The following is a 22,643-nucleotide window of genomic DNA, read 5'->3' as shown; positions in this document are numbered from 1 at the left end:
TAAAAAAAAAAAAAAAAAAAAAAAGACCCTTTCCATAGTATAAATTTGTCTTGCCAATGACATCTGTGTAAATGGAACTAGAACTAACTTTTGGATTCTACTCATTTTTATAGAATGTTGCAGAAGAAAATACAAGGGTACTATATTCCTTATATGGAGTTGTGGAACACAGTGGTACTATGAGGTCGGGGCATTACACTGCCTATGCCAAGGCAAGAACTGCAAATAGTCATCTCTCTAATCTTGTTCTTCACGGTGATATTCCGCAAGGTAAGATGTCTTGGAAAATTCAGGCACTCAACAGATTATGGTATAACCAAAAAGTAATCAGCTTGAATCTTTCCATTTATGTTTGATTTTTTATTTCCTTTTGACAGATTTTGAAATGGAATCAAAAGGGCAGTGGTTTCACATCAGCGACACACACGTGCAAGCTGTGCCTACAAGTAAAGTACTAAACTCACAAGCATACCTCCTATTTTATGAGAGAATATTCTAATATCAAAGTGCTTTCTCTGGAAACACATTTATGGCTTTTATAATGGCTGAAATAACAATAAAGTATAAAATCATGTTGACCTAACATTAAATACATGCCAGAAGAAATCATGTTTATTTAAATATTGAAGGGAAAAATACCTAAAAACTTAAAATGGTTTTGTATTGTTATGGTGGTTCCCACTTTGTTTCTGGAAAGGAAATCCTGAATTACTTAAGTCTTCTGTGTTTAATGTCTGGGCGATAGATCACATCAATAAACTGACTTACCCCAACCTTTGTTTTATTACTGAGAAGATTTTAGCTTCTATTGACTTACCCTACTAGATAACACTTTAAAAATGTTTCATCAGACTGGCTAATGAAGTTTCATTACAAGTGTGTTAATTTTACAAGCATAGATGTTGGCAGCAGAATGGGAGAAATGTTTATTTATAATCCTTTTGAAGCCATAGTGTGCAAAAGCTGGGGTATATAAGGCCTTAGTTTGTATTTGCTCTGTGCCAGTGGTCAACTGACCTAGGACAGATAGAAGACAAACCAGTCTCACTCCTAGGAGTATAACTGGTTACCATTCCCCTTTAATACCAGCATACCAGAGAAAGCCTAGGAACTGTCCCAAGTCAGTCAGCCAGTGATTGAGTTACATGCAACCCAAAGAGCCTAAGGACACCAAGCCTCTCTGAACTTGTAAGTTTATTAGGATGACTTTGATATACAATGAACACTTATAACTTACTGTGGCAGTAGTGAGAGTTTTTTCATTCCTAACATCTGTTGAGTTTATCTAAGACCAGTCAGCCACATGGCTTTTAAAATCTCTTGGAGAGAACTAAAAACAGGCTGGCACAGTGGCATGCTTGTAATCCCAGCACTCTGGGAGGTGAAGGCAGGATACCTTGAGCCCAGGAGTTTGAGACCAGCCTTGGTAACATAGTGAGACCCTATCTCTACAAAAACTTAAAAACTAGCCAAGTGTGGTGGTGTGTGCCTGTGTCCCCAGCTTTTCAGGGGGCTGAGGTGGGTGGATTGTCTGAGCCCAAGAGTGGTGGAGGTTGCAGTGAACAGATCTCACCACTGCACTCCAGCCTGCACGACAGAGTGACACCGTCTCAAGGAAAAGTGTACACACACAATTTCAAACAGTATTAAGAACCTTACATAACCAACACATATGGTAGCACATGTCCTATGCAATTCAGTATAATTTAACTATAATGTTAATTTTTTTTTTTTTTTAACAAGGGCACAAATCCACATTTATTGACTTTCCATTAGTTCTAAATCCTTGAGGGGTACAGCATCACTCGGATTCTGTGTCCAATGGCCTTAGCAGGAAGGTTGCTTCGGAATTTGGCACGAACCATGCCACTGTTTTCCTGGGCCCGAGTTACCTTTCCCCAGATTACTCTGGTTTTGTTTGGTTTGCCACCAGGAGTCACTGTGTTGTTCTTTGCTTTGTATACATAAGCACATCTCTTGCCCAAATAGAATTGTTTCATCTCGGGCATAAACACCTTCAATTTTAGGAAGAGCTGTGTGCTCCCTTTGGTTCTGGAGACCCCGCTGATAGCCGGCAAAAATAGCCTTGGACCACAGCCTTCCAGACGTAGTTCCTTTTATAAGTCCTGTTCCCAGCAGGCCTCCAAATTTCAGCCAATGTTCTTTAACAAAAATAGGATCTGCTTTATGAAAACTAACTTGCTTAATTTTGTACACGTCAGATCTATTTTCAGTTATAAGCATCTTTTTTGTACTTTACTAAGAAGAATATCAACAAATTATTAATTGCTATTGAAACAAGTCACCTTGAGTCAGGAATTCCAGAGCTGTGACAAAAACAATCTGGAAATTAGTTCAGGTGTTGGCAGATCTTTCCTGTAGAGGGCCAGATAGACAGTAAATATTTTAGGCTTTGTAGGCCCATTTGGTCTCTTGTCAAAAATACTTGAATGCTGCCACTCCCTTGTTAGAAAGCAACCGCAGGCAATATGTAATGGTATGAGCCTGTTTTCCAATAACATTTATTTATTTACACAAACGGCCAGTAGGCCAGATATACATGGGAGGCAGGCCTCTACTTACCGAAGTGATTAAGTCCCACAGCTAAAGTGATTAACAAGGTTGAGAGGAGGAACATGGTCATTTAGAGCCGATAACAGTGGTCATTAGACAATAAGGCTTTGACAGTAACAACATGTTTATTATAACATCCAGCCAAGAATACAAACACAAAACACCTCTTAATTTAAGGAGAATAAGAAAACATCAGGCGATTCCTAGACTACTACTACAAATACAGCTTTCACCCACAGTAAAAATTATGCCAATTTCAATCATTTTGGTCATCATCCCAGTCTTTCTTCCCACTTGGAGGCTTAGGCCCACCAGCTGGTTTTGCCATGATGATCTGTATAAAAAAGAATCACACAAGAGTATGCTTATAAACTCAACCTTTAGAATGAAAAGAATCCTTCTATTAGCCTGACTCAAGGTTAAGCAATCTTCCTAATATAATTATGTACTGCATATCAAAACACTATAGCAGAGTTTGCTAGCTCCCTTGTTAGAAATTAAATTGTAAACTTCCAGCAGCATGAGAAAGTTTACTGCTTTTGTGGATAATAGCAACAAAATTCACAGATCAGTGAACTTTCTGAGACATGCACTTCAGTAACTCAATAAGCTGAAAGTGAAAATAAGTGCATGCATCACTGGTATCAATCCGTTTGGCACCTGATTTGCTGTTTATATATGAGATTCGTCTTGCCAACCATCTTTGTCCCAATATCCTTGTGGTTTAGGAGCTTTAGGGCCACCTGCCAGCTTTGCCATTATAATCTAAAGTAGTTGATACATAAATATATACTAAGTTTAACACTGAAATTTTCTAAAATCTGTAAATGAGAACCATTCAAGTAGCAGGAAGTTTTCATAAACAAAAAACTAAGCACTTAGTTCCCCGGTAACTTAAAAAAAAAATGCTCCAAACCTCTCCTTACTTTATCTAAAATGGGTTTTAGCTTGTGTTTCAAGCATCACAAACTGGACAACTTTTTTTTGAGACGGAATCTTGCTCTATTGCCAGGCTGAATGAAGTGCAGTGGCACGATCTCGGCTCACTGCAGCCTCTGCCTCCAGGTTTCAAGCAATTCTGCTGCCTCAGCCTCCCCAGTAGCTGGGACTACAGGCACGCACCACCATGCCCAGCTATTTTTTTTTTTTTTTTGTACTTTTAGTAGAGACAGGGTTTCACCATGTTGTCTAGGATAGTCGTGATCTCCTGACCTCTTGATCCGCCTGCCTCCCAAAGTGCTGGGATTACAAGTGTGAGCCTGGGTTTATTTTTTTTTGAGATGGGAATCTTGCTCTGTTCCCCAGGCTAGAGTGCAGTGGCGCGATTTCGGCCCACTGCAACCTCTGCCTCCTGGGTTCAAGTCTGATTCTCTTGCCTCAGCCTCCCGAGTAGCTGGGATTACAGACACCCACCGCCACACCTGGATAATTTTTGTATTTTTAGTAGAGACAGGGTTTCACTATGTTGGCCAGGCTGGTCTCGAACTCCTGACCTCAAACATGATCTGCCCATCTTGACCTCCCAAAGTGCTGGGATTACAAGCATGAGCCACCGTGCCCGACTGGAAAGCAATTACCAAAAGCAAACCTGAGCTGGGCACAGTGGCTCATACCTGTAATCCCAGCACTTTGGGTGGCCAAGGCCTGAGGCTGGGAGTTTGAGACCAGCCTGGGCAACACAATGAGACCTAGTCTACAAAAACTAAAATAAAGTATCAGCCAGCCATGGCAGCACCTGCCTACAGTCCCAGCTATTTGGAAGGCTAAGACAGGAGAATCACTGGATCTCAGGATTTTAAGGCTGTGGTGAGCTATGATTGTGCCACTCTACTCCAGCCTGGGTGATAAAGTAAGACCTTAGCTTAAAAAGGGGGAAAAAAAAAAGACCTAAACCTGAAATTCTCAGAACAACATGTTACTGATTGAGAGTAATTTCAGATTGAATTAAAGGCATTAAGTGTATTTTAGAACCTAAGTGCACCTTGATTTTAAACAGGAACTAAAACAAGTAGTTCCCAAACTTCAGTGAGTAACATAATCAAAGTACTCATTAAAATAGACTGCCAGGCCTCTTTCAGCATTTCAGTGGGTCTGGAGTGACATCCAAGAATCTGTATTTCTTATTTTTAGTTTTATAGAGATGGACTGTCACTATGTCAACCAGGCTGGAGTGCCATGATGTGATCACAGCTCACCGCAGCCTTCAAATCCTGAGCTCAAGTGATCCTCTCACCTCAGCCTCCTGAGTAGCTGGGACTACAGGTGTGAGTCACCATATCTGCCTGAGAATCTATCATTATCTAACAAGTTCTCAGGTGATGTTGATGCTGTCGATTTTGGGACCATACTTTGAGAACTAGTGAAACAGACATTCAAACAAAGATTAATCCAGCCTGTACTACAACTATCCAATGCTTCACGCCTGATTTGTAATTCCTTTTCCAGAATATATACTATACAAATTTAGATTCGTTATACTACACACTATATAAACAAACTGGTTAATATAGTTGGATGGGTTCTTTAGCTACATACTTTTATATAGAGTGCAAAGACTGGGGGCACAGATCAACCAACAACTTCCCCTACCATAAGACAAAGCAGAGTTCCTAGTTTAAAGCCAAAATTCAACATGCCTTTGTGATCAAGGTTGTTATTGTCTCGCTTGGATGACCTTCAAAGTTCCTAACACTGTTGGAATTTCTGCTTACCTTATGCTGCAGTCTACTTAGCTTCTCCTATCCCTATTTTTGGTCCCCCCTTTTATTCTTAGCCACATTCTAATTTCTTTCTTTTTTTTTTTTGAGACGGAGTTTCACTCATGTTACCCAGGCTGGAGTGCAATGGCGCGATCTCGGCTCACCGCAACCTCCGCCTCCTGGGTTCAGGCAATTCTCCTGCCTCAGCCTCCTGAGTAGCTGGGATTACAGGCACGTGCCACCATGCCCAGCTAATGTTTTGTATTTTTAGTAGAGACGGGGTTTCACCATGTTGACCAGGATGGTCTCGATCTCTTGACCTCGTGATCCACCCGCCTCGGCCTCCCAAAGTGCTGGGATTACAGGCTTGAGCCACCGCGCCTGGCCTCTAATTTCTAGAATAAATAGTTCCTTAGATTTCTGTTATCTTTATTTAAAAACTCAAAAGACCATATTCTTCCATTGAAAACCACCTAATAAGGTGATGGAGAAACCTCTATTAATCTGGTACACAAACATCTAGTTTCTGCTTATTTCCAAAGACTTGAAACTAAATATCCAGTTCCATTTCTTGGTCATCTTTAGCTATCATAGTTCTTCCTTATATAAAGAATAAAATTTTTATAATTACCACCAACTGGTCCTTACTGTGCTTAGAAGTTGAATTGTCTTTCCACTGATCTCTACCTAAGACTTACTCCAACTTTTATATGACATAACTTTTACCTAATGGATTTTATACTATACCATTAGCAAATCAAAATTTTCTATTAAGTACTTACAAATAGTCATTGCTTTTTAATTACTTCTAGAATTTTGTGGAGAAATTGATTTAATTAAGTCTACAAGAAAATGCCTTTTGGAAAAATAATTACGAATTCACATTTACTTCTATATATAGAACAGTCTACCACATTCTTAAAAAAAAAAACGTAGAAATATGATTTTAAACACCTTTAACATCTTTTAGTACCTTAAGCTATAACTTGTCATAGCAGAAAATAATTTTAAATACCCAGTCCTCTTATCTACACAGCTAGAGACTTCATTTTCCTTCAAGTTGGTAGTCTGCAATGTCTGCTTGAGGGCTTTACAGTCTTTCCACATTTCATCTTAGTATTATATATTAAATTTACTCTCTAAATTTTTTGTACAAAGGGGTTCTAAGGCTAAAAGGTTTGAAAATCATAAATGTAAATTACATTTGTTCCACCGATTCCTACTTAAAATGGCAAAGGATTCTTTCAGTGGAAAGATCTACGTTTTAAATTAGTTGTAATATATTCAATACAATTTACAATAGAATAAAAAACTTGGAGTGGGGGCACTTTAGTATGTCTAACATGTGAAGACTAAGAATCCTTTAAATTAGAACTATGCTATGTTCTAGTTCTGAGAAAATACACTTGAACCATATGCAAATGAGTATTTTTAAAGATCAAAATTTCACTTTGCTCACCTGATCCACTCTAAGTACAGTGACTGCAGCATTAGTGGCGAGTTTGATAGCCCAGTATTTTCCCAGGTAAGTATCTAGAATACCAGCTTCCAACATGTCCTTTACAGCAGGTACTTCAGCCTGTCAAACGCAATTTTCATCCTTTATTTAAAATCCTTTTATGTGAAAATGTTTATACTCAACAAAAAGCCCCATATAGCACCTTAAATAGTACTAGAAAGTAAACAAGCACAGTACTACCTTACAAAGTCATCCTTTAGTATGTGACAACTGGTTCTAGGACCCACCCCCAAGGATGCCAAAATCTGTGGATGCTGAAGCCCCTTATATAAAATGACATGTCTAGATATAATCTATGCATATCCTCTAATATACCTTAAATCATTTCCAGATTAATTATAGTATCTAACATAGTATAAATAGTTGTTATACTGTATTTTTAAATGTCTTTAGTTTTTCCAAATATTTTCAATCTGTGGTTGGTTGAATCAATGGGTAAGAACTGGGCTGACTACACACTATAGAACGAAAGGTTATCAATAAAACAGAAGGAAAATGAAACTTTCCTCCATCAGACAATCTATGTAAAAACTAAGAAAATAATCTGCTCCCAAATCAGAACAGTGTTTCTCATTGATTTTTCCTCTAAGTCCACACTATTTTTAGGTTGTGCATTCCCAAATTAAAGCAAATTTAAGTTCAGTGTTTTTTTCAAATACCTCAATATCTAATCCAACATTTTTATTTCCTTCTTGATGTACTGCATAAAGTTTAGAGATTACTTCATTGGCCTTAACTCCAGAGTTTTCTGCCAGTGCCCGGGGAATAGCTTCAAATGCCTCAGCAAACTTCTTAATAGCGTACTGTTCAAGTCCAGGACATGTCTAAAACAAAAATGTGTTAATTACTGCATTTTATTCAAGCTATGGAAAGTCAATTTATACAGAAAGAGCTATACCTCTCCATATGACGTAATCTGTTTGGCTAACTCAATTTCTGTTGCTCCACCTCCAGGTACAAGACGCTTATCCTGTATGTAGTCCCCCACAAAAAAAAAAAAAAAAAAGGAAGAAAAGAAAAAAGTTACTGAAAAGCAGTTTGCATTTTTCTAATCTTTTCATATTCCACTACCCCACCAAACAGGAGTTTTTAATCAGGCATTGTTACTCAAATACAAATTATAAATTTGGTATATAATGAGTGGGTGGGGCAAATTTTCTTAGTACAGTCTGGTATATGAAAAGGACTGAATGGGCAAAGCACCATTATCTTTTTTTGCATATCGAGATATAGCACTAAGAACTGCTTTACCAACTAAAAGCACATTATAATGGAAAATAACCATACACAATTTTCTTTTAAAGTTCTGCTTTGCTATTAACTCTTCTGTATAATATTTTTTAGAAACTATCATATTTAATAGCAGTGGACTCTTAAGTCTCAGGTAAAAACAAAAACAGGTGCTTCACTTCATATAAACCACTTATTCTGAAGTTCTCATGATGTTCATGAGTCTGTCAACCATACTTTTAAGACCATATGAGGTACTCAGACCTTACAAAGTACTAACATTATTGCTAATACTGACCCTTGTGAGAACTTTGAAAGTATTAACACCATCATCTACTGCCCTTTCTATATCATCCATCAGATTGTCCGTAGAGCCTCGAAGTACTATGGTAGAAATGGCGCCATCTTCCTTTTCTATTAAAAAATTAAATATATTTAGTGATTAAATAAAAGAAGCTAAAAACTCCCCACTTATATACATGTTTTACCGTTCTTACATACCATGCTTAAAAACCACCACCTGAGTATCTCCAACTTCTGAGAGGTAAACACTGTCACAGTGTCCCATTTCTTCAAGGACAGGAGGTGTCTGTAAGAAAGTGACTTTTGTAATAAAAAATTCAACCACGTTCAACTATCTTTTAGTGCTTTCTAAAATACATACCAATCTAGGAAGAGCTGTAGCACCAACTGTTTTACATAGTCTTCGGAGATCCCATTTTGAGTTTAGCCTTTAAAAAACACAAAGACCTTAATAAAAGTTTTAATCCATTTGATTTTAATTTCAGATAGCATATAAAGCATAAAGAGGAACCTGTACACCAGCCCCCAAGTCACATTCTTTTGACAATGGATTTAAACTCAGAACACATCTGGACTGCAATTAACACTGAGGCCAAGAAGCTCATTCCTGACCCTGCAAATGGGTCCGGCCAATAATACCACATCTTAAGTCTGTGTTGTATAGCATTGTTCTAGAATTGGGAGAACTGAAGTCACTTTAGATTGCCAGTGGCTTGTAGTTCTAAAACACCAGGAAAACTTTACAAAACTCAACAGTATGTAGAAAATTTTTGCTTTACTCTGTGCAATCAATGTTCTGTGAAGAAAAGTACAGTGATTTATTTTGGACATTTTATTGGGTACTAGGGATGATGGGTAAGTTGTCTAGTGCACACATTAAATGTGTTCATGTATTAAAAGGAATCTTCCTTACTCCACACTTAATAGGCAATGCACCAAGCTTGTGTCTAGTCTCTTAGACAAGTTGTCCCTTTTGCCTGGAATAGTTTTCCCTCTTCCTTTTCAAATATCTGGTAATTGGTCCTTCAAGCTCTCAGCTTAAATTTGTTTTCTCAGAGGCCTTTCCTGACCCCTCTCCAACCTAAGCCCTTTTGCTATTTGACCCAATACCTATACTTTCCCTTTAGGAACAGTCTTCATGGTCTATTTTGTTTAGTGTTTTCATCACCAAAAAACCATTTATAATACAGGTAAAAAGAATTCGGCTTTCTCTTACCTCACTAACATGATATTATATTTGTTTGCATAATGAAGAGCCATGTCTGCCACTTTACCACCTGTTACTACGACATTTGCACCAGTATCAGCAATAGCTTTGACTTGTGCATCCATGAGGTTTTCTTCTCCCTTACTAAAATTCATCAATTCTTCAGCAGTCTTTATCAATACTGTTCCCTGGCAAATCAAGCAAATATTCCCTTTAAAATCATTTCACATGTTGAAAAAAAAAAATCATTTCACTACATTGGTGTTCAAAGTCATAAGATAATTAGTTTACTGAAGAAATAATTTAAAGGTTTGACAAAATAAATATGAAGATAAATGTGTATTATGAAGGAGCAAAATACAAAATCTGTGTGAAATTGACAGAAACTCAGATTACTTCTAGAACCTCCTCTCAAAACAGATGCATCTACTTTTGAAGTACTTTGGTGGAAAAGCTGGAGAAGTACTTTAAGTATGTCAGACAGGTGTCCTAGTGTTTGTCTTTTGACAAAGGTTAACTAATGTTACCAAAACAACGTTGTGGTTCTCAAACCTTTTCTAAAATGTGGACTAGGCCGGGTACAGTGGCTCACGCCTGTAATCCTAGCACTCTGGGAGGCCGAGGCAGGTGGATCACTTGAGGTCAGGAGTTCGAGACCAGCCTGGCCAACATGGTCAAACCCCGTCTCTACTAAAAATACAAAAATTAGTCGGAAATCGCTTGAACCCAGGAGGTGGAAGTTGCCATGAGTCAAGATCGCACCACTGCAATCCACCCTGGGTGACAGAGCAAGACTCTCTCAAACAAACAAACAAATTAATTAATTAATTAAGTGGACCAAATGACCAGACCCATCTCTTTTAAAACTGTCAACAATTTGAATTTCATAAATTCTAGAGATGAAGTCAGCCACTACTGACTATAAACACAAACTTCACAAACTTCAAACTTTCTAACGTATATATTTTTAGAAACATACCTATCATTTTCAAATTATATTAGTATATCGTTCCAGGATGCTACAGAATGTCAACTTTTTTTTTATTTTCGTGAAGAGCAGCACACAAAGTACTCACATTCTCATAATCTTTCACTTGTTGAATGTATAAGCTCTACTAGAGGTTAAAGGCTGTATGTCAGAATATAAATAAATGGCCACCATCTTTATATTTCAAGTTTTATGTTCAGCAGTTGAATTAGATATTCAAAGAATATAAATCTGGCATAAAAAACAGCTAAGATCCTGCAGTGTTGAGTAATTAAGAAGTACTTACTGATTTAAGAGCTAACTCAAACAATCTGAAAGTGTTAACCCAAATTTTTACTTTTAAGGTTTGAAGTCTACATACCTTAGTTTCTGTTATCATGCCGTCGAAAGGACAAGAGTACACTGCTATTTTTGCATCTTTGACAGATGTTACATCACCTTCGGTTTCCTTCTTAAAAACCATGCCATGCAATACTGAAGAGGAACTGATACCAGAGCCCTAAGGAATTGAATACCAAAACCATCAGCTATCTCATGAAAACAACGTTAATGGTTAAACTGTTGATTCTAAACGTACCAAAAATATCCCTTTCTAAAATAAAATCATAAACCAAGGCAGTGACTCCTGGGATAAGGGGTGAGGTAGTGGACAAAGCACACCATTCTGCTCGAGGCAGAAATCACTGTTATGGAGGGGAGGTCCTTGAGTGTACTGGGAAGAACCAAAGGCAGAGAACTGCTCCTAGCCATTCAGTCACCTAGTGCTTGGTGCCAGTATAGTAGGCACAGCCGCCAATACTGCAAATACAACACAGAACAAAGCAAAGATTCTGTTCTCACAAGCTTAACAGTTTAATGGGAAAAGCTGGGAGTACATGGAGGGAAACAGCAAACATGGAACACATATGAGTATCTTCAGAGAGAGCGCATGTAGTACTTATAAGCTAGATTCATATTAACAATCAGAATGCCAATGTGCAAAACTAAAACCATTCCAATGACAGGTTTTACTCTATCAAGCACATTTTATTAAAAATATACTTTAATATTTCAATACTAACATTAAGGTGTGAATTCTACTACTGAAGAGGAATAGAACAACTTCCACCCCACTCAAAATTGTCTTCGAAGCTTATTATAATTCTGAAGAATATGAAGAACACAAAAAAATTAGTATTTTGGGCCGGGTACAGTGGCTCATGCCTGTAATCCCAGCCTTTTAAGACGCCCAGGTGGGCAGATAATAAGGTCAGAAGTTCGAAACCAGCCTGACCAACACGGTGAAAAATTAGCTGGGTGTGGTGGCACGTGCCTGTAATCCCTGCTATTAAAGAGGCTGAGGCAGGAGAACTGCTTGAACCCAGGAGGTGGAGGTTGCAGTGAGCCTATATCACACTGGGCGACAGAGAAAGACTCCATCCCCCTAAAAACTTTTTGTTTATACATTATTCTCAAACCCACATCACAGAAAATGACTTTATAAGGAGACAATATGTCAAAATTCTTTTAAATTTAAATAGGTAGTAGTATTATTACAACTTAACAGTATCAAAATGTTATAAAATAACGCCTTGAAAAAAGGCCTAAGTGTCCAAATCATAAAGCAACATTTAGGTTTAGATTAACACAATTTTTTTTTTTTTTTTTGCACAACAAACAGCAACAACAACAACAACAACAACCACAACAAAAACAAAATACTGACCTAGAGACGTAGCATTAATGCATTTTTTACTCACCAGAATTTTACAAACTCTGATGTTATCAACATTGAAATGGCCGGAATCAGGAAAAATAGATACTGTTAAGAAAATGAGATAAATCAAAAGATTATTTTAGGACAACAGAGAAAATATCTAGTCATGTTAAAGATATTTTTATTTTGGATGTTTCCATTTACTGCTATTTACTTACCGCATGCCTGAGCAATAAGCTTGGCCAGAAACACTTCATTACCATATTGTTTACTCATTATGGAGGTACGAAGTAGAGATGAGACTTCATCAACATCTCGAAGGTTTTTTGCAGAACAACATACCAAATTAGGAAGAATCTCATGGGCTTTTCTGCAGGCTATTTCATAACCTTCTATGACCTAAAACATAAATGACATTTCTTATTCTGACATGACTTACAGTAGCTTATTTTGGTAATCCAATGCTTATGGATATCTATTTTTGATATAAAATGACAAAGAATATACTTCGGAATAATACAGATGGAAGACTCTACTAGTCATGAATGGAGGCTTAGACAACAGCCCAAATTTGAATCTTAACTCTACCTGACTCACTAGCTATGAAATCTTGGGTAAAATTTTTAAAATTTTAGTCTGTTTTCTCATCCAAAATAAAGTGGAAAAAAAATGGGAATAGGTAAAACGGGATTACAGGCCTTACTAACAAGAGTATTTGTGAGGCTAAAATGATACTGCATATGAAGAATATGTACTATAATGGCTGGTACAGAGCAAACTCCTCAGTAAACGTTAGCTACTACTATAATAATGATTTTAGTTTGTTTTAAGCAGGTACATATGTATACAAAAATTAAGTAGGAGTACATTATAAAATGAACACTTGCCTCTGAAACTGACAGGCCAATCCTCAGAAGTTCTTCAGCTAATTCCAAAAGAGCTCCAGCAAATACCAGAACAAAGTTTGTGCCATCTCCAACTTCTTGTTCTTGCATATGAGAGGCCATTACAATCATTTTTGCTGCAGGATGCTGTACCTAGTATAAAAGATAGTATCAAGTTAAACATCTGATCCTTAAAGCAACATAAAACTGTTCAGTTCCATTTCTTAAACAGACTCCAATTTTCCTGTAACTCCATTTGATCACACTGCTATTACAATACTTATGGCGTGGTCACAAGAAAAAAATCCAAGTCCCTTTATGCCAATCAGCACAAATGTATCACTATAAATAAGAATTTCAAAGTGCATCCTCTTTTGATGGCCTGTACATACGGTGCCACTTCAGCATATGTATTTCACTAAATTAAAAAACAAAGTAATTACAATCACCAAACCTAGACATCTTTTTCTTTTTTTTTTATTTGTCTTTTTCCTAGACATTTTTTAAAAAGCCTTCAGGAGAACTAAAATAGATAACACTTAACTTGTTCTTAAGTTTCAATATCTATTTTACTATACATTCTTGTTGTAAGAACTATCATTTGTTGTTTAAAGAAAGGGGGGAATATACAATTTTTCTTATAACAATTTTATGTGGATTTTATTTTTTTAATTTTTTATTTTTGGATTTTATTCTTAGGATTTAATTTTAGAGACCATGAAACAAGTCAACGAGTAACAACTGAGAACATGAAGAAAACTATAAAATGTCAGCTCTGTGATTTTATTACTTTGACACTATCACCACCGTACTTTAATAACTCCTGAGATATCCATGTACAAAATTAACATTCACAATGACAAATTCTTGCACAAATGTTTTGTGGAGTTAAAATTTAACTTTTAAATTCTTTAAGAATATATTGGGTTTTACTTAGATGGGGTCTTGCTCTGTCACCCAGGCTGGAGTGTGGTGGCAGAATCTCGGCTCATGGCAACCTCTGCCTCCCAGGTTCAAGCAATTCTCCTGCCCCAGCCTCCTGAGTAGCTGGGATTACAGGGGTGTGCCACCATGCTCAGTTAATTTTTTTTCTATTGTTATTAAAGACAGGGTTTCACCATGTTGGCCAGGCTATTCTCGAACCCCTGACCTTGGGTGATCCAACTACCTCGGCCTCCCAAAGTGCTGGGATTACAGGTGTGAGCCATAGCGCCTAGCCAAGAATATACTGTTATTTAAGAGGATAGAGAAATGTTGATTCTTCTATAGTTTCATTTAAAACAAAAGATTAAGTTCTAGTGCTTTCAAGGGCTTAGTTTCAGGAAAATTCCCTGAGGCTGAATATGTTACCCTTTAATTACAAGGCAGGGATGAGGTATGGCGCTCTCTGCCTGTTCAGGTGCCAGACCTTCCTTATAACCCTCCTAACAGTAACTAATTTATGGACTCTAATAGCAAAACTAGAGCTGAACAAAGTAAAATGGCATAAACTGATTGTTTTTATTTACATAAAACTAAAGGGTTTGATCTTTTTAAAAATCACTGTTTTATGTATACGTTTCTGCATTGTGGAGTAATTCACTTCAGAGTCATTCCATAGAATGAAGACAATGGTAATCAATTTCATATCATAATTAACAAATGTATCACAATCAATCCTTCTATAAATAAATAATGAGATTTTTAAGATTTCAGGGGCTAAAATGTTCAATCTAAAGAGGCCTCTTTGTAATTTGAACAATCTATACAATAAATTTTCAAGTTGGAAAAATAGATCCTTATCCAATCTGAAATAAGAGATTTTCTTCTAGTTAAAATCTACTGAATTTTGATGTCACCAAAACATTTCTTGACTCTTTTTAAAGAAACTTACTTCTAGTTCTCTTAAAATAGTCGCTGCATCATTTGTCACAAACAACTTCTCCAAGTGGTTGATAACCATTTTGTTCATTCCTCAAAAGTAAAAGTTAAAAAAAGAAAAAGAAAGCCATTATTAATCAAATCCTTCCCCAAATACCCAGGAAAATCTAGTTTAAAAAAAAAGTGTATATTAAAATATATATATAAATAAAAAAAAAATAGCTTTGTAAGAACACATGTACTAGCTATTCCTCAAGTTTATCTTATAGCCCCATGGGCAATCCTCGACTGCAGACCCATATTCTTTTTTTCCTTTCTAACCTCCTACAGTATTTACTACTACATAAGATGCCAAATCTCACATTTTTTGCTAGTTTCTGTGTTCCATTTGCAACATGATTGTCATGCAGCCAGTGCTCAATAGAAATTAACATATAAAAAGGCCAAAATAATCCACTTGCTATATTTAGTTGTATGTTTATTCCATGAAACTGTATCAATTAAATTTAATTGGTAGAAGGCAAGAGGAAGGAGGGAATTTTCTTCCTTAAACTATGTCACTTTTATATTCAGTGTTTGTCACAATGAACATTAGGTACTATCTTACTCATCAAAGTGTTATAATTTTTCTACCCTCTCAACAGGATAAAAAGTAATATATCGATCCCTATTTTTCTAAAGAGGTGTGAGTTGATGAAAAATTAAGAAATAAAACTGGAAATGAACTATTCATTGAACTATCAAATTAACTTCCAAAGCCATACTATAAATATCCTCAGAACAAGTTTGAAAGAAGAGCTATCAGACAAAATTCTACTACTGTATCTTTACAAATATTAATTTAGAAATTACCATTTGGTCCATATGCTGTACGAGTAGTTTGGGCAAGCTCCTTGCAAGCTTGTATGTTTCTATACACAGCCTCTTCTAATCCTGAAAAGTGCTGTTAAAAAAAAAAAAAAAAAAAACTCCGCCAATTAGACAGGACAGTGAAACAAGAATTTTCAAATACAAGATATCTTTGCTTATGTCTTGCTTCTTTCTAATAAAGAGGGAGGATAACTTGGGTATTTAACGCTGGAGGGCTGGTTACAAATCTTTGCTTTCTGGCTATTTTTAAATTGGGGCAATTTTCTGAATATTTCTTTGTTAGTAAAATGAGGTAATTATAGTAGTACCTACCTCAGAGGACTGTTGAGACAATCAAACAAGATTTATTTACGTAAAACAAGGCATCTGATATTCATAAATGATGCATAAATTTCCTCTCTAGTTCAATGAATAAAGTATAACATTTTGGGGGACCGCAGGTACCTACTTGCACATCAAATCATAAGGCCTAAGATTTTTTAATTAAAAGTAGTGAAAAGTACAGGAAAGCATGCTAAGACTACTTAGAGAATGGGTATGAGGTACTTCAAGTAGAATTCCTTTCTAGAGTTTATCAGTATTTTCTAACTAACTGTTAAATGTGGAATATTTTTCTTATTGTGTTAGAATCTGGGCTTTTGTAAAGCAAGAAGTGTTTAGGGACAAAGTATACAGACTGCTGAATATTTTTCTGAATTGCAATACAATCCCAGTGCGTACATACTGAAAAAGTGAATTGCTCACAGCACTAAAAATTCTTAACAAATTCTACACTAGACTTGAGTTGGGATTTACTTGAGTCCTCAGATATGTTTCATGAATCTACTGTACATATGAACATTTCTCCAGAGCTGTGCTGCCCAACACAGTAGCCACCAGCTAAATGAGGCTAGTGAAAGCAATTAAAATAATTTTTTTTTTTGGTAGAGAAGATTTTTGCCAAGTCTGCCAGGAACTCCTGGCCTTAACTGATCCACTCACCTCAGCCTTCCCAAAATGCTGGGATTACAGGTATGAGCCACCAACTCCTGCCCATAGCTACTACTTTAAAAGCATCTTCGGCCAGGTGCGGTGGCTCACGCCTGTAATCCCAGCACTTTGGGAGGCCAAGGCGGGTGGATCACGAGGTCAAGAGATCGAGACCATCCTGGCCAACATGCTGAAATCCCGTCTCTCCTAAAAAAAAAATACAAAAAGATAGCCGGGCATGGTGGCACGTGCCTGGGGTCCCAGCTACTAGGGAGGCTGAGGCGGAAGAATCGCATGAACCCAGGAGGCGGAGGAGCCGAGGTTGTACCACTGCACTCCAGCCTGGCATTAGAGCAAGACTCTGTCTCCCAAAAAAAAAAAAAAAAAAAAAAGCATCTTCAGCAAGAAGAGTGGTATTCCAGCAATAATACTTAAGTCCGAACTCCTGGCTTACACTCTTGCTTCTTCCCCTCACTCCCTATTCTGTGAGAAACTAGCATCTGATCAGATCCCATCATTCCCACACTTAAGACCACTGGTTTCCAATCCCGCTTAGGATAAAACGCAAATCCCTCTTCAGGGAAACAAGGCCCTACCTGTCCTGGCCCTTGTATAGCTCCTCCTCTGAAATTTACCATTCTTCTTTTCTTTGGTAAGTTTCAGCCCCATAACCTGTTTTTTGTTTTTTAAAAAACACATCCAAATCATTCCATCCTGAGGTCTTTGTATTAGTCCCTGAGCCTGCAATTTCCCCCTAAAAGAGGGGGAGGAAAACAGTCCAGGCTTAGGGATTTCTGTCACTAAGCAGTGAGCTACGAGTTCTTCCCTAAACATCTAAGTGTTCTGTCTATTCCTGATACTTTTTTTAGAGACATCTTTACTTCTTCTCATTCTCTACTACAGTACAATTTCTTTCATCAATATTTGGAACTCTCCTTTAATTAGTCATTATTTCTGCCCTGGAAGGATATAAACTCTACCAGAGCTGGGAGTTCTTTCACTGCAGTTCCTTCAGTACCCATTTACTGAATGAAACAACTTAGTGTTCTATAAAAAAAAAAAAAAAACACTAGCATTGGAATGAGAAATAATGTTTTGTGATACACAAGTTTTCCAAGCCTGTATTAGTGAAAAAAATCCAAATTGGAAACTATGATCTCAGCCTGATTTAAGGGAATCAGCCCGTATGATTTTCAAAAGATTATTCCACCAACATTTACATTAAACCCTGACATTTACTTAGTATACCGACATTATTTGAAAACTGCAGCCTACCAACATGAACCTAGTCCCATTAAACGGTAAATGCTCCCTCTACCTCGCATAAAATCTTAAATTCAACCACACTGATCTATTTCCTGAATAAAATCTGGAGGACGCATAGAGGAATGCAATTCGAACAACACAAGAGGCAAATTTACCAACAGTCCAGTAACGTATTTTTTAAAACTATACTGATGCAACGTTGAAGACAAGGCCATTACACAAAATGACGTTATGTGCACCAGGGTATCACTTATCCTGCAGATTACACAGTCAGAACTCAGAGACACCACGTCTTGGTCCAATCTCCACAATTTAAAGATGAAAGCAAAACCCAACAGTTACGTTTTAGATTAAGCCAGCTAACGTAAGTTGGGACCGGAGCTTATTTGTCAACAACGCATAGCTTCTGTCAATTAAGCTGGGAGCCCTGTTTCTCACTGGGAAGGAAGCAACTAAGACCCGGCCCTTGTTCCCACCGTCTACTCTCTGGATCGCCTTCTGGTTCCTTCCCACCCTAAAACTCGCGAGCCATGTGTAAACTGGCGTCGCAGTTCCCAAGACAATTTCATCTGTGTTACTCAACTTCACCCTCACAACCCCTTTTAAGGGCCTTAGCCCCATTTACGGATGGAGGCAAAATGCACGAGCGGCTTCACGTGCGTCCACCTTCAAAATGTACAATGTCGATCTTGCGGCCCTGTATCCACCCATCGCCGCCGCCCCCTCGGCCTTCCCCTGGTCGCGGAAGGAGGCAAGTGCTCGCAGGCCCCGGGGGCCGAGCCCTTCCGAGATCACCTCCCTTTCTGGAATCTTCTCCCCCCCGGCCGCTGTGCCAGGGCAGCACGCTCGGCCCGTTAGTAGGCCCTCTTACTTCGCCGCGGCCGCCGCAGCCCTATGCTGACTCTCCCACCTCATTCCTTTCCTTCAGCTCTTACTTTCGCTCCCTCCTTGAGCATCTGGGCAAAGCCCGGAGCCTTGGGAACGTGAAGCGCCATGTCTAAGCTGCAGGAAGCCGTTCACGCGACCGCTCGGAAGACCGCGGAGGAAGTGAGGAGCGCGCACAGCTTTCTGGGAACGCAGCGTGCAGCTACCTCACGTTCCTCCTGGCTCTCCAGTTAGCCCGTCCTTTCCCCGCCTCGAGGTCTGAAGCATCGCGAGAAGAAGAGCACCTTCTGTGGCCAGAGCCAAACTGACGATCCCCGATCGGGTCGATCGATGGGGCGCGCGCGGGGAGCGCCTGGAGGTTTCTAGCTCACGCACGCGCAAACGGCCGAGGCCTCACGGGTGTGCTCCAGTCTGTCCTCTCTGACCGCACTCAGTAGTGGGGACGTTAGATTTTTGTCGTTTCTGACCTGGAAGCCACACATCCTTAGCTTAATTTCCACGTAATCTTCCAGAGCCAGCCACCAACATCAGAACAGGTGTGCCTTTTCTTCCTGAGGTAGACCATCTGCCCCATCCCCCAGAACTGTCTTTGGGCGTCCGCTCTGTGTTGGGCATCATAGGAAGCGTTGGGATGTACATAATTCAGGTCGTCGCTAAGGGTAGCTACACATCGAGTGCTCGCGTGTGCCACGTTCTGTGTGATCTGCTTTACATGCAGTATCTCTTAATGGTCAATCTAAAAAATTAATGGTATTGTCCATTAAAATACCATTTAGTTTTCCTTCTATAAAATGGAGGTAATACCATTAAAAATTAAATGGTATTGTGTCCATTTTGTAGAAGGGAAACAAGTTGACAAACTGTAATTAATTTGACCCAGATCACAGAGCTAGTAAATGTTAAAGCTAGAATTCCTACTCAGATCAATTGATTGCAAAATGCTGGTTCTTCACCACTATCTTCCTCTTTTCTCCTTCTTCCTGGGAATATAAATCTCTTTTACTCCTTTAAGATCAGATATAAATATACATATTATTTATCTGATTTATATATATCTAATGTATACATTTTATATAAATATGATTTATATAAAATTTATACATAAATATAGATTCATTTTACTCCTTTAAGATGACAATCTTAAAACCTGATCCCTGTCTTCTCACATCAACATATGGCTGATTTCAAAAAAGAATAATTTTCGCACTGTGAAAGTAATCCACTCTCCTTGTAGAAAATACAGAAAATATGAAACAGACTGTTTTGGTGGAACAATTGACTTGAACATGTAGGAATTTTTTTTTTGAGACATATATAATTCTTTATTATCAATTCCAGTTGAATGTCCTCATTGTTCAGAAACCCAACATTTCTCGAGTTTCTGTCACTGTAGCGTGCCCATTCTAAGGTGGACATCATCCTTCGGCATTTGTTTCTGTTTTGTTTTGTTTTGGTTCAGTTTATGTATATATATTTTATATTGCACTTTAGGTTCTGGAGTACATGTGCAGAACATGCAGGATTGTTGCATAGGTACCTACATGGCAATGTGGTTTGCTGCCTCCATCCCCTGTCACCTAGATCGAGCATTTCTTCCCATGTTATCCCTCCCTAACCTCCCTACCCCGTACTGTCCCTCCCCTATTCCCCTCCAACAGACCCCAGTGTGTGATGTTCCCCTGCCTGTGTCCATGTGTTCTCATTGTTCAACACCCACCTATGAGTGAGAACATGTGGTGTTTTTCTGTTCTTGTGTCAGTTTGCTGAGAATGATGGTTTCCAGATTCATCCATATCCCTACAAAGGACACAAACTCATCATTTTTTATGGCTGCGTAGTATTCCACGGTGTATATGTGCCACATTTTCCTTGTCCAGTCTATCATCGATGGGCATTTGGGTTGGTTCCAGTTCTTTGCTATTGTAAACAGTGTCACAATGAACATACATGTGCATATGTCTTTATAGTAGAAAGATTTATAATCCTTTGTATATATACTCAGTAATGGGATTGCTGGGTCAAATGGAATTTGATACTTGAGGAATCTCCACACTGTCTTCCACAGTGGTTGAACTAATTTACATTCCCACCAACAGTGTAAAAGTGTTCCTATTTCTCCACATCCTCTCTAGCATCTGTTGTCTCCAGAGTTTTTAATGATCGCCATTCTAACTGGCCTGAGATGGTATCTCAATATGGTTTTGATTTGCATTTCTCTAATGGCCAGTGATGAGCATTTTTTCATGATTGTTGGCCTCACAAATGTCTTCTTTTGAAGAGTGTTTGTTCATATTCTTCACACACTTTTGAATGGATTTGTTTGTTTTTTTTCTTGTAAATCTGTTTTAGTTCTTTGTAGATTCTGGATATTGGCCCTTTGTCAGATGAGCAGATTGCAAAAATTTTTTTCCCATTCTGTTGGTTGCCAGTTCACTCTAACGGATTGTTTCTTTTGCTATACAGAAGCTTTGGAGCTTAATTAGATCCCATTTGTCTATTTTGGTTTTTGTTGCCAATGCTTTTGCTGTTTTAGTCATGAAGTCCTGCCTATGCCTATGTCCTGAATGGTTTTGCCTAGGTTTTCTTTTAGGGTTTTTATGGTGTTAAGTCTTATATTTAAGTCTTTAATCCATCTGGAGTTAATTTAGTGTAAGTTGTCAGGAAGGGGTCCAGTTTCTGCTTTCAGCACATGACTAGCCAGTTTTCCCAACACCATTTATTAAACAGGGAATCCTTTCCCCATTGCTTGTTTTTGTCAGGTTTGTCAAAGATCAGATGGTTGTAGATGTGTGGCATTGCCTCTGAGGTCTCTGTTCTGTTCCTTAGGTCTATGTCTGTTTTGGTAACAGTACCATGCTGTTTTCATTGCTGTAGGCTTCTAGTATAGTTTGAAGTCAAGCAGCCTGATGCCTCCAGCTTTGTTCATTTTGCTTAGAATTGTCTTGGCTATGCGGGCTCTCTTTTGGTTCCATATGAAGTTTAAGGTGTTTTTTTTCCAGTTCTGTGAAGAGGGTCATAGGTGGCGTGATGGGGAAAGCATTGAATCTATAAATTACTTTGGGCTGTATGGCCTTTTTCATAATATTGATTCTTCCTAACCATGAGTATGGAATGTTTTTCCATCTGTTTGTGTCCTCTCTTATTTCCTTGAGCAGTGGTTTGTAGTTCTTGAAGAGTTCCTTTACATCCTTTGTTAGTTGTATTCCCAGGTATTTTATTCTTCTTGTAGCAATTGTGAATGGGAGTTTGTTCTTGATTTGGCTGTCTTTAAGTCTGTTATTCATGTATAGGAATGCTTGTGTTTTCTGCACATTGATTTTGTATCCTGAGATTTTGCTGAAGTTGCTTATCAGTTTAAGGAGATTTTGGGCTAAGACAATGGGGCCTTCTAAATGTACAATCATGTCATCTGCAAATAGAGACAATTTGACTTCCTCCTTTCCTAATTGAATACCCTTTGTTTCTTTTTCTTGCTTGATTGCTCTGGCTAGAAGCTCCAATGCTGTATTGAATAGGAGTGGTGAAAGAGGGCATCCTTCTCTAGTGCCAGATTTCAAAGGGAATGTTTTCAGTTTTTGCCCATTCAGTGTGATATTGGCTGTGGGTTTGTCATAAATAGCTTTTATTATTTTGAGATATGTTTGATCAATACCTAGTTTATTGAGAGTTTTTAGCATAAAGGGCTGTTGAATT

At 38.1% G+C, this 22,643-nt stretch overlaps 2 protein-coding genes and 1 pseudogene across 9 annotated transcripts in view; 1 reads left to right on the top strand and 2 right to left on the bottom strand.

Annotated features, from left to right (window-relative positions):
• USP16 (ubiquitin specific peptidase 16) overlaps window positions 1-773 on the top strand; it is a 26,703-nt gene extending 25,930 nt beyond the window's left edge. For 5 of the 6 annotated variants that reach the window (XM_032277089.1, XM_032277091.1, XM_032277090.1 and 2 more), the window contains 2 exons: window positions 114-270; window positions 378-773. In XM_032277089.1, the coding sequence (XP_032132980.1) occupies window positions 114-270; window positions 378-499 (279 nt within the window). In that variant the 3' untranslated portion in view covers window positions 500-773. The remainder of the gene's footprint in view (window positions 1-113; window positions 271-377) is intronic. The other variant, XM_032277092.1, reaches the window with a different exon arrangement.
• Window positions 774-1,748: 975 nt separating this feature from the next.
• LOC116550910 lies at window positions 1,749-2,541 on the bottom strand (annotated as a pseudogene).
• A 139-nt stretch (window positions 2,542-2,680) lies between these two features.
• On the bottom strand, window positions 2,681-19,588 carry CCT8 (chaperonin containing TCP1 subunit 8). 3 transcript variants are annotated; one of them, XM_032277084.1, is made up of 15 exons: window positions 19,001-19,588; window positions 15,813-15,903; window positions 14,974-15,053; window positions 13,104-13,253; window positions 12,435-12,615; window positions 12,260-12,321; window positions 10,882-11,019; window positions 9,542-9,720; window positions 8,687-8,753; window positions 8,524-8,611; window positions 8,321-8,436; window positions 7,691-7,762; window positions 7,452-7,616; window positions 6,733-6,852; window positions 2,681-2,908 (listed from the first exon to the last, which is right to left on the bottom strand). In XM_032277084.1, the coding sequence occupies exons 1-15, from the start codon at window positions 19,058-19,060 to the stop codon at window positions 2,831-2,833; spliced, it is 1,647 nt and encodes a 548-aa protein (XP_032132975.1). In that variant the 5' UTR covers window positions 19,061-19,588; the 3' UTR covers window positions 2,681-2,830. The 3 variants fall into 3 exon arrangements, with proteins under 3 accessions (XP_032132975.1, XP_032132976.1, XP_032132977.1); XM_032277085.1 differs by having other exon boundaries at window positions 18,976-19,270; XM_032277086.1 differs by lacking the exon at window positions 19,001-19,588 and adding an exon at window positions 18,773-18,866 and having other exon boundaries at window positions 2,684-2,908.
• Between the last annotated feature and the right edge of the window lie 3,055 nt (window positions 19,589-22,643).

This window comes from Sapajus apella, unplaced genomic scaffold, assembly GCF_009761245.1.
Source record: "Sapajus apella isolate SASKATOON/1434 unplaced genomic scaffold, GSC_monkey_1.0 scaffold8, whole genome shotgun sequence".
Classification (NCBI taxonomy): Eukaryota; Metazoa; Chordata; class Mammalia; order Primates; family Cebidae; genus Sapajus; species Sapajus apella.
This window is presented reverse-complemented; position numbering and strand designations above follow the sequence as displayed.

Excerpts from the sequence above, each read along its gene's own strand:
- CCT8 (XM_032277084.1), bottom strand. The coding sequence starts at position 19,060 with ATGGCGCTTCACGTTCCCAAGGCTCCGGGCTTTGCCCAGATGCTCAAG. Across the intron at positions 15,904-19,000 it reads TGCTCAAGGAGGGAGCGAAA|CACTTTTCAGGATTAGAAGA; the intron begins GTAAGAGCTGAA and ends TTTTTTTAACAG. Across the intron at positions 11,020-12,259 it reads TCAGAGTTTGTAAAATTCTG|GGCTCTGGTATCAGTTCCTC; the intron begins GTGAGTAAAAAA and ends TCAATTCCTTAG.